The sequence below is a fragment of the Crinia signifera genome, chromosome 1, assembly GCF_055691185.1.
Source record: "Crinia signifera chromosome 1, ASM5569118v1, whole genome shotgun sequence".
In the NCBI taxonomy this organism is placed as follows: domain Eukaryota; kingdom Metazoa; phylum Chordata; class Amphibia; order Anura; family Myobatrachidae; genus Crinia; species Crinia signifera.
The window spans coordinates 250,766,623-250,778,776 of NC_139217.1; the positions used below are offsets into that span (position 1 = coordinate 250,766,623).

The 12,154-nt window shown below is 42.3% G+C and overlaps 1 protein-coding gene across 1 annotated transcript; it reads right to left on the reverse strand.

Annotated features, from left to right (window-relative positions):
* Nucleotides 1-4,940: 4,940 nt before the first annotated feature.
* THAP1 (THAP domain containing 1) lies at nt 4,941-11,510 on the reverse strand. The gene is made up of 3 exons (XM_083180053.1): nt 11,204-11,510; nt 8,394-8,589; nt 4,941-6,671 (listed from the first exon to the last, which is right to left on the reverse strand). The coding sequence occupies exons 1-3, from the start codon at nt 11,272-11,274 to the stop codon at nt 6,291-6,293; spliced, it is 648 nt and encodes a 215-aa protein (XP_083036179.1). The 5' UTR covers nt 11,275-11,510; the 3' UTR covers nt 4,941-6,290.
* Between the last annotated feature and the right edge of the window lie 644 nt (nt 11,511-12,154).

Sequence of the window (12,154 nt, forward strand, 5' to 3'; positions counted from 1 at the left end):
TCATAGCAGATGAGATAGTGGTACAGGTCATTATTTTGGGTACTATACAAAGATTGTGTGGAAAATAGTGGTCATGGGCTTCAAACATTGCTAAAACATCCTTTGTAGGTGTTAGATGTGGTTTATGTTATTGTATCCTAAATACAAAACCTATGTTAGTATTAGAGTGAACACGTTGACACATGTCGACTTGTGTAGATTGAGTGTGCTACTGTGTAAAGTCTATGAAAGCACGTAGTGAATGTGTCTAACTGTTTAGCAAATACCTACCTTAGCGTATAAAAAGATTCTTACCTTAAATTAAACAAACCTTTAAATGTGTAGAAGTATAGAAACATAAGCTTCCAATGTGTTTGCGTGCTGTGTGTGTGGCTTGGAGGCAGTGAAATCATGGTTTGGACTTAATAGACTGCAGCATTGCTTATTACATTCAGGTGTATGTGTTTGAGTAGTAATCAGCGTTAATTAGCCAACTCAGCCGCACGCTGGCATGCGGTATCTGTAGGGGTGGTTTGAGCTGGCGGTTGGCGGCCGCCTGTTTGGTGTCCGAAATGAACGGTGCCTTAGTCGATCGTGCGGTGTTAGCACCGCTCATTTTTGGTGCACACCCCCGTGTACGCCCATATTTACGCCCATTTTCCCTCATTATTTCGGCCGCTCCCATCAACACGCCCCTATGCCGCCCCATTACCCGTACACTCGCGTACAGGTTTTTTCGCACGTTGAGACCCCGGCCGTGAGCGTTGTGGAGTGTTCGCGCCGGCGCATTAGCGTATCTGCACATGCGCAGATCATGAAAAACCCCGGGACGTACGCGTACGGCCCGGCCGCTCCAACCAGAATAAGGCCCAATATCTGAGCTGCTCATGTTTGAGCTTGTTTCTCTGCACAGCAGGAACACCTTCCCCCATCACCCCAGCTGCACACAGGTGTCATGTTACAGTGTGATGCTGGACCTTGTGATGGCTGCTAAAGCAAGTGGGGTATATCACAGAAATAGGGGGACCAGTATTTAACTGCGCACATTGTGAGGTGCAGGTTACAGACATACATATACTGTACATTCAATACATGCAGATTATACACTGTATAACAGGGCTAACACTGACAGAGATAGCACTTTTAAACGCTGCAGCACATATACTGGAAAGTGTCATGTGCCTTCTGCCCTCTGCAACACTTAAGGTGGCCATACACACACAGATTTATCTGCAGATCTGTCTGGTTGGAACAAAAACATGGTTATGGATGAGAGCAAATGACAGTTGACCATTTGCTTGGAAATGCTGGAAAACTGACAAACTGTCACTCATCCATAACCATGTTTTTGTTCCACCCAGCCAGATCTGAAGATAAATCTTACTAGTGTATGGGCACCTATACACTGTGGAGTGTCCTGTGTTGTCTGATGGCTGCTCCTGTAGCATGTAGCCAAAAGCGCGCCCACAGAGCACTGGTCCCGCTCTGGGTAAGCTCCGCCCAGCGTGATGGCGCCGGAGCTTACCTGCATTTTATACTGAGACTGACATTGGGGAATGTCCAAACCTCTTTGGTAACTGCCCTGGACAATACAGGAGGCAGTACCCTGTCCCAGTGTAGGCAGGGGGTTGCGCGGTCCCTGTGCAGGGCACCGCCGATACCGCCGCCATCTTGCGGCACAGTAACCCGGGGACCCCGGGGTAATACTCACCACTGACGTCTTCAGACTGGACTAGGGGTGTGCGGCATGCCAGGGGTGTGCGCGCTGCAGCGCAATGCCCGCTGTAACAACACCCACTCAGGACGGTGGTCCTGTGGCAGGGACAGCTCGGTACCTTGAAGTGGCCAGCAGCTGAACCCTTCCCCTAGTCTCCCACGACGCAGGACTGCTATTAAGTCCAAAACAGCAGCCCCAAAATAATAAAGAAATTAAACAGAAGATAAAACTCTCTGGAGCTCTTCCTGATGCGTGCTTCTCCTGAGGCACAGTTCTCAAACTGACTAGAGGGAGGGGAGCAGAGGGGAGGAGCCAGTACACCCAGTATAAAGTTTTAAATGTGCCTGTCTCCTTCGGATATGCTCTTTTCCCCATCGTTAAGAACAACTTCCCTGTATCCCATAAGAATGATAGAGAAATTATAATAGACATGAGAATATGAAGAGATCAATTTGCTAGTAGATACATAGTAAAAATAAATAAGAACGGATGGGGACAAGATAAAACAATTTATATATTTAATCATATAAGGAAGAAAAGGCTGTGGAGGTACAGACGTTTAAATGAGAGATATATTTCTTACCAACAGGGTTCCATTGGGCCTCAGTCTCTGTTTCCTTGGGTGGTTCAGCGGCGGCAGTAGCTCTCCCAGACACCAAACGTTGGTAGTCTCTGGTCTGGGCTCCTGAGAAGCCTCAGCTGCTGACTGTTTGATGCCATGTAACCAGCTCCTTTAGCAATGGGTAGTCACTGCCCAGGATCAGCGGATAAGGTGGTTGGAAAGTCACCACTGCTGCCACCTTTAATGGCCAGCTTTATATATTCATGACTGTACTACTACTTTTTCCTTGTGTGTTTATTTATAAAAAAAAAAAAAAACTATTTTAAAATAACTCCTCATGCCGCAGCTGTTTTCCTTTAATCTGCATTCAGCTCCTGAATGTGGTGAGCCTGCTTGCTTCACTTGCACTTTGCATCTTGTTCCGGACCAGCAACACATACAAACTATTCCAAGGAGGTTCCAACTGATGTCCGCAAAAGTCACAGCCATCGGCGAGGAGAAACTTGCTAATTAAATGCACACATGTCAGACTCTGACAGTCATAGAGTAACTGCTGTGAAATTGACTGGAACTTCAACCTTTTTTGTCTATCAAGCATAATAATTGCCATAGGAACAATATATGCACCAGCTTCTATAAATTCATTGGAAGTGCATTTGCCCGTTTACCACAATTCAGGAATAATGTTTATATTTTAAATATTTATTTTGATGTGTACGCTCACAATTTTATTATTTTCATCATCATCTAATATTAAATATTGTATATGAATTTTATTGTCTTTGAATTTAGGGAGATAAACCTAGCGCTGTTCTATATATTCTTTTTATGATTTGCGACCAATGCTGTGTTCTTATATACAGCTGCAGTACTCAGCCTGTGTATGTTTTATGTACTGCATTACATACTGTGATGTACTGTATTACACTGTGTTTGGGACAGACTAGGGACCATTTTCTATTGAATAATTGCAGCTAATTCCCCGAAATAGCCGCAAATATTTAGTATCCCCAAATGTAAGGATGGACCGCAGCAGGAATCTCCAATCCCTGCTATGATCCCTCCTGCCCCATTTGCAGCCACATCTGCCATAGGTTTCTATATAGTATGCGATGCTGCCCGATGTGTCAATTTTAGACAGCTTTACATTGGGTCCGGAGCAAAATGGAAGCGATGTGACAGCTGGGCCAGCCAGCTCTCTGCCCAGCTGTCTTCTGAGCAGGTCCACGGCTATTTGAACTATCGTGCCGGGTCGCCAGCCAATAGGAGCTTGCTGCCCAGCAGCCAAACATGAATGTCTCTTATTGGCTGGCAACAAAGTGCGATATTTCAATTAGCCGTGGACCTGCTCAGAAGACAGCCGGGCAGCCCACCTCTCTCTGCCTGGCTGGCACATCTGTTTCTGCCGGGTGAGCTGGCGTGCAAAAGCAGCAGTTGCGGGTCGGGGGAAGTGGTTTCAAACAGCCACGGAATAGCTCAGGATACAGCGGCTATCACATTGAGCCTCACTCCCCCAAGGAAATGAGTATGAACCGCCCTTGGCAAAGCATGTAATTCCCTGTGGCAATGAGCATAAAACCCCCTTGGCAACGAGCATGAAACTGCCCTGGCAAAGAAACTCCTAGCAATGAGCATGTGGATAAGTGGCATTTATATGACATTATGTGAAATGGGCATTACAGTGTGGGACATAATGTGAAGTGGGCATTACGGTATGGGACATAATGTGTAATGGGCATTACCGTGTGAGGCATAATGTGTAATGGGCATTATGACATGTGGTATAATGTGTAAGATTCATTACGGTGTGTGGCATAATGTGGCCATACCCCGATTGTCATGTAACCACTTGTCTAGTTTCATATGACCACACCCCCTCATGACACATGGCGCGCACTTATAGTACCGCTTAGAAATTATTTCTACTTGCGCCATTGTTGGTAAAGGATAGGTAAAGCCTGGGCAGAACATACATTACTACAAAAGTGAAAAAAAAACAACAACACACGTGTGATTTAATTCCCCAACCTCTCCCCACATGTTCTGTAAATCATACCATAAATAAAATGTATGCAACACGTGGGAGAAATCAGGCAGCACAAAATATATACCTCAAAGAGCAACACTAAGAACATATTTTGATTGCTATACTCTTTGAACTACATAGGAAAGGTAATATAATAATACAGGTTGAGTATCCCTTATCCAAAATGTTCGGGACCAGGAGATTTTTGGATAACGGATTATTCCGTATTTCGGAATATTTTAATATTTCAATGATGTATCTTGAGGTATCTTGCATTTATGTTGTACATTTACATCAAACACATGAAATAAACACAAATATATTTTATTTGTGCATAAAACAAGGTTTCAAAACATGAAACAAACTTTGTGTACAATCTCAGGCACTGAATTTAAATGCCAAGCAATCATTGTCTTGTACATATATAGTGCCAGTTACATATCATTCCCTCAGTAGGGCTGTTACAGATGTCCCCAGTAAGTTTTTATAAAAAAAAACATTTTTTGTTCACTTTCTGGAATGTATGGTTTTCGGAATAATTCGGATAACGGATATTCGGATACGGGATACGCAACCTGTACAACAAATAGTTACCAGCAAAGGAAACTTCACAGTGACTATTTTGCCTATAATAAAAGTTAAGATACACACAAAAACACAGGAACTACAGTTTATATTAAAGAAACCATTATAATAGTAACTTTAATGTTACAAAAACAGAACATTTAACACATCCATATCAAAATAAATTTTTGAACTATTTTTGCCCTCAATATACAATTTCCAATTTTTGGAGGACATAGAAATCTCAACTGAAAATCATGCATTTCAAAACAAACTTTCTTTTCTCATCTTAACAATTATTGTGAAACGTTTAAACTTGTACATTGTTCTAATTATATGGTTGTGGTGTTTCTGTTAGTGCAATAACTAATAACCTTTATAAATCACCTTCTGCCACTGTGGTAATGGATGCTCATAAAAAAAGGTAATGCTCTATTGCTTATGCTGCCCTGTACACAATATACTTAAGATAAGGTATAAGAACTCAAAATTACCAATGCGCAAGTTCAATTATAGATTTTTTTTTAGTTTTCATAAAAAACAAACAGAAAAAACAAAAACAACAACAAATCCTCAGTTTGGACGATGAGTTGTGACAGCAGACAAGTTGAGAGTGTAAAGGTGTGTACACATGGTCGACATGCCGTGCGATCTAATCGCATCAGGACTCGCATTGCACGGCATGAAGGAGTGAAGATGGCAGTACCGATACCGGTCACAGGAGCACAGATACAGCTTCCCCCCGCCGCATACATCAGTGGATACCAACAGACCTCCGCAGTGACCCGGAAGTCTATACGGCGGACTTCCAGCTCACTGCGCATCAGCCCTGCAGCCCCAGGAGAAGCCCCTCTGGCCGGCCGGAGCTATGTGGGTATAAAGGCACAAAGACTATATAGTGCAGATCTGCACTATATAGTCTTGGCTGCCCTCACTATGTCGCTGCCGATTTGCGCTCACTCGGGAGCGCGCATAGGGCTTGCAAGCCCTACAATGTACACAATCGGCTCGCGAAATGGCTTCCGATGTGCAATATATCGGCAACATCGGAAGCCATATCGCCCCCGTGTGTACACACCATAAGAAAAGGATTCCACCTAGAGTTAAACTATTAGGCAATATTATGTTTAGAAGTTGATTAGGGAGATAAAAATTGAATAGAAGCAATATTTTTCTGAGCAGTTAGGTAGTGAGGTATATGAGCAGTTTGTTACTATAGGAGCCTTTCAGGTCTTCGAAAATGTTCTTTTGATCATTTATTATCTCAGTAACAAAAGCAGACATATAGTAGTTAATACAAAACAGGAGTTGTTAGAAGCCTGTCTATGAGAAGCACTAGAACTTTTGTAGCAAAGAGCTCATTATAATAAGCAACGGAAAATTGGATCTGTATTTGCATGCTGTCTCACCAAAGCTCAATTTAATTGAACAAGCTGCAGAACTTAGATATTTATAATGGAGTGGGTCTCAGTTCTTTCACTTTCATTGTACACTTCAAAGTAGTTGCTTGGAACAATCACAAAGCCTGATCCATTTTTATAATCGGAAACCTCTTTTTCCAGCTTTTCCAGACTGCGCTCTTGTCTCCTGCACCTCTGATTTGAAATTCTAAGCTTTTTCCTGAGTTTATCAACCTGCTCTTCTAGCTGTTGTATTCTCCTCCTCTGAAGGACTGTATCTTCCACGGTGTAATTGTGATCACACATCACTGCTATATGACTGGGAGTATATGGAGGAGGCAGCAGTAAACCAATAGCAGGGTCCATTTCAGAAATTGTTGGTGCGGGTGCGCTTTGCTCCTCCATTTTAATACTCTTGGTACTCTAGATTAATAAAAAAAATGATATGCAACACTTATACATCTCTGTACAACTGAGTCTCTGAATCTGTATTCAAGTGTAACAATGCAACACTGTTTTTTTTCCCATGCCAAGTTGCTGTGCTTTAGATACACACAGGGTTAAATTTATTAAAGCTTCTAAAAACAACAATATAATCTGGGAGGCAATAGAGAAATGATAGACATAATATGATGGGTTGCTATGGGCAAAATCACCTTTTCATTTTAAAAAGCTTTAGTAAATTTACACAGACATATCTGAACCTATAACTTCATATTTCCTTGGAACTCTCCCAGGAATCTGACCTGACCCGGTGGCAGGGAACGGGGATCGCATGCAGAACTACCGTATGTGATCCTGATGCCTGGAAAGGTCCCTGGAGGCTCAAGGGGGATTGGATGCTACTTCTCCGAGGGGAGAAGTCACGGTACTTGTGTATTAGCACGGTGCCCACTAACCAATTTGCTTAGTGGGCTATTCTGCGTAAGAAAATCGCATCGCATGGGCCATGCACAAGTAACATCTGCCCCCCTGCAGTGCACATGGTTTTGTCCATCTAAGAAGGATTTTGTCAGAAAGAGTGAACTAGAATAAGGCCCATAGTGTATGGGGGCCTTAAGTCTTAGACATACATGCACAATATTAGTGTTGCAGTATACTAGTGTATCCCATATGTGTTTTTGTTGTTGTTTTAAATGCCTAATGCTAGCCGAGTTGTTCGGGATCTGGTGACTCACTTGCTCTAACAAACTCAGACATCATGGAATATTGAGGCTAGATGTATGAGGACACATCTGTATATTACAAATGTCCATTTCAGCCCACAAACAAAAGCATTTATTTGGCAGAAATAGGTCTTTGTTTTAGTGGTTTTTATGCTATGTAAAAAAGGTGTGCATAGTATCTTGAAACTTTATATATTAGCTGTTTAACAGACTGTTTGGCATTGCATTGCAGTCCATTCTAGTCTAGACTTTACAATAATTAAAAGCCGCTAAACATCATTAATAATACAACTACTAAAATTAAATAGATCTCGGATGCTCAATCTAGACGGGTCTAGCTAGGCCAGTACAGTTATTTTGTAGTGGTTTTGTTTTGCGAGTTTTTCATGCAAGCGCTGTTGTGTTTGAAGATTTGTGCTAGTTAAACATACGGTACTTGTGTAGTTTCACGGCGCCATGCGTCTGAGTCCCCTTGCGGGGCTCGCTACGCTATTTAAAATCAACTCCATGCCAACATGGATAGTGGAGGTATGAACTATCCATGTTGGCATGGAGTTAAGTTACTTTTTTTAACATAATTTGTGGCGAGCGTAGAACCCGGAAGCCATGCTGGCGCCGTGAAACTACACAAGTACCAAACATACATCATATTGTCAAATTTATGTGGACACCTCTTATAATTAGTTTTTATCTATATCCTATATCATAAATCTATGTTAATGCCCATTGTTATGCAAGAAGATGACCAAGAAGCACAGTTGGGTGTCCACATACATTTAATGTAATGTATTTGATTATACATTTATTTTGGAACATCCAACCCTTTCAAACCTTAGCTTATTTATTAACTAATTAATGTAGACTGTGCAGTATCTACTATGGGCAGTAGCCAATTGACTAGTATATTTTCGGAAACAGGCTAATATTGAACTCTTTAACATTTAAGAAAAAAAAGAGTGCTAAATAGTTTTTTTCTTACCAGTGGCTTAGAATCTGCATAAGAGAACACAGTTGGGACAGCATTATCCTTTAGAAGTTTATTGTTACAGGCTCTCTTAAAGCAGTCTGGTGTAAAATGATCCGAGCAAATGCTACTGTACTTGGTTGGTTTAAAGTCCACCCTTCTGACTGCAGCTTCCCATTTCTTGCAAAGAAGAGGTCGTGTAAGGGGAAATCTAAAATACAAACACAAGAGAAAAAAAAAAAAAAATAATACACAGGAATTTACACTGCACTGAATAGCAACAATTAAAAATATTTGTAGAGCTTGCTACGTAAAGTGTTTTGGAATAAAGAACTCCATTTCCATGGTGGTGGCATACAGGAAAAAAAAAAGGTATGCTCATTGGCTCCCAACAAAAAGAACCTTAGAATGAATTTGTGTGCACGTACAGGTTAGTGTTCACTCTAGGCTGTTTTAGGCCAATTTTTAAAGGCCCTGCTAAAATAACCGAGCCCATTCATGCCTGCCGCCAGATTCTGGAATGCTATGGGGAAGCCCAGCACCTACCCAGCAACAGAGATGGCAAGGGGGGTTAATGGTAACCACACAGTATGATACTGTGTGCGATTTTAATTTCTTAGTTGAAGTCGCATCTTGTTTATTTTGCCTTTGCAGTGCGATGCACACTCCCCTGTAGTCCATATCGCAAGGCAAAAAAGTATGTGGAGGCAGCCATTTTTTAACTAGATTACATGTACCCTGTAATTGACTATTGTAGTGAAAAATCAAGTGTAGCTCAAGTCGCACCCAGTGTATAGCACAAACTCTATTATCGCACCTAGCACACATCCCACCGTGGGCGAGATGTACTAAGCCTTGAACGGTGATAAAGTGGAGAGTAATAAACAATCAGCTCCTGTCATTTTTCAAACCCAGCATGCAGCATAGCAGTTAGGATCTGATTGGCTGGTTGCTTATCACTCTCCAATTAACACTTTTAAAGCTTAGTATATCTGGCCCTTGTGGGGCCACCATAGCAGTTCACGGTTCCCAAGTCACCCATCTGGTCACTGTATATCACATTTTAAAAATCCACAGGTGACCTGGACAATGTGAATTGTTATGGTGCCCACACACTGTGATTAATGGGTGTGATTTAAACTTTTTAGTTCAAATCGCATTGCATGTAGTTCAAATCACACCGTGTTTATTTTGCCTGTGTATCTGCAGGCAAGTATTTTTGGTACTTATTTCCTAGCACGGCGCCCATCGCATTGTATACCATAAGACTAAGTATGGTATGCGATGCTGCACGATGTTGTACAATAAAAAAATTGTATGGCATTGTATGCCATATAATGGCATACAATGCGATGGTTTACGATTTTTTATTGTACAACCACCCAGATGGGTCCTTACAATGTTAAATGCCCCCCCCCCCCCTTCTATCAACGCCAAACCGAAGTGTGGCGAGCGACGGCGGTACACGTCCTCCGACCTTTTCATACCCCCACTATCCACGTCTGCGTTGATTGCATATAGTGTGGCGAGCCCAGCGAGCACACTTGGAATACATGTAAAGTAATACGCATGCCCTCGCCACACTTCAGGCTCGGTGGCTCGCCACATTATCTAAAGACGTGGATAGTGGGGGTATGAAAAGGTCGCAGGGTGCGTACCACCGCCGCTCGCCACGCTTCGGGTTCGCGTTGATAGTGGGGGTGCATTTAACATTGTAAACACCCATTAAGGTGCTTATACAATAAAAAAATCGCATAGCATGCGGCTATATGGCATGCAATGCGATGGCATAAGATGAAAAAATTGGGCGCCGTGTTAGGAAACAAGTACCATATTTTTTAACTAGATCAAATGTACCCTGTAATTGATTATTGTAGTATAGTAAAAAATCATGTGTAGTTCAAGTTGCATTGTGTGTGTGTATAGAACAAATTATATGGCTCAAATCAGACCTAGCACACATCTCACCATGTGCGGTCACCATTAGGGGTAATTGAGGACCAGTGTTGGGAACCACAGCACTACGTGATAGGTTGTCAGTCTGACAACCTATCATTTACATTTGCCAGGGTGTACACACTATTGTGCACCCTTGCGCATTGTTGTTCTCGTCTTCTGATCAACCTGCAAGGAGACGCAATGCTCCTGATGTGGCCACCGAATAATATAGAGCTTGATGGTGAACTATATCGTTCAGTGTGCACAGCTGACCCACATATGTGGCATCGTCTACTCTATAGGATGTACCTTGTTTTATAATGTCGGAGTAGCTCACAATTAAACACTCTATAATAGGCCACTTCTAAACTCTGGAACCGGAGTCAAGAACTTGTATAAAGAAAACTACAGGTTAAATTTACTAAAGGCTCTAAAAGTCAAAAGTGAGGATGTTGCCTATAGCAACCAATCATATTCTGCCTATCATTTCCTAAGATGCAATATAGAAAGGATAGCTTGCATCTGACTGGTTACTATGGGCAACATCAGTTATTTTTTGGAACCATTAGTAAATTTAGTCTTCTTGCAACAAATCAAATTATATGTATTTGCAACGGAGCTACTGCTGCTCTTATAAGTGAGCGCCAAAAAACGTGGTGATTAAAAAAAACAAAACAACCCACCAATGCGCGTGCACAAGCTCCAGCCACGCACAGCGAAACTCGCGAGCCCAGTAGTAGCAGCACCAGAGCGAGCGCAAGGAAAGGGAGGAGCGCATGCGCACCTCAGAATATTACAGGGGGGACGCGGCAGCGCAGCGATAATAGTTCCACTTCCACGGTAGACTAAAAACCTGCGGGCCCCAAATTCGCTGTTTTTGCACTTACTTATGAAAGGAGATCGGTTTATCCTTATCATATCTATTCTTGCAGCCGTAGGCAGAACAGGATTGCACCATTGCTGCCGCGCCTTGTTTTGTTTGTCACAGATGTTGGCGGCTCCTCTGCGCCGCCGCCGTCAGACAAATCACTGGACGCTCTCCGGTCTCCTCGGTCGAATAGCGCGGTGGATGTCTTTTCTACAAAGACGCCCGCAGCCGGTTATGATGGTTTATAAGAGAGCAATTTAGAGAGTTATGCTCCTCCCGGCTCCAAAATGGCTGCCGACGCTTCAACTGTCGTCACGTTTGTTAGACGAGAGCATAGAACCATTGGCTAACATGGGGCACGTGATAAAATTAGCATATGCCACGCCCGATTCTCGTATATTCTTTGTCTAGTAAGTCCCATACGTCACTTGCTGCGCGTTCCTTGAGGATGTGATGTCAGGCGGCAGCTTAGCTTGTGAAACTACAAAGTTCAAGTCTATATGCTGGGACTTGTAGTAGTACTACACGGCAAAAAAAGACCTGTAGAGTGCCAGGCTGAGTGTAGCTAAATATGTAGGATTCGGAGGTTTCCGCTGTTATGTTAAAAACGTAACGTTTAATATACTGAGAACCTGTAGTATCATACTGGTATTCGGAATAGTGTCTCGTTTACAGCTCAATACATAATGTATAACCAGGTTCTCTAGCTTCCCTGTTAAAATGACTAAACCACCACCTTGTGAACTCTCAAGATATTTTTTTCATTTTAAATAAAATTATATTTTAAGTAAAAACTGGCCTTTAAATGTTAATAATGGCCGATGATGAGATGAACTTAAAGTTGTGTAGTATATCTTGCAGTTTACACTACACATGCTCATATAGAGAGAATATGCATATATGGGAATGTAGAAGTGCTTGTGTCTCATGCAGTACATCTGGAGACACTGAATAGGATAGGAAGCAATCT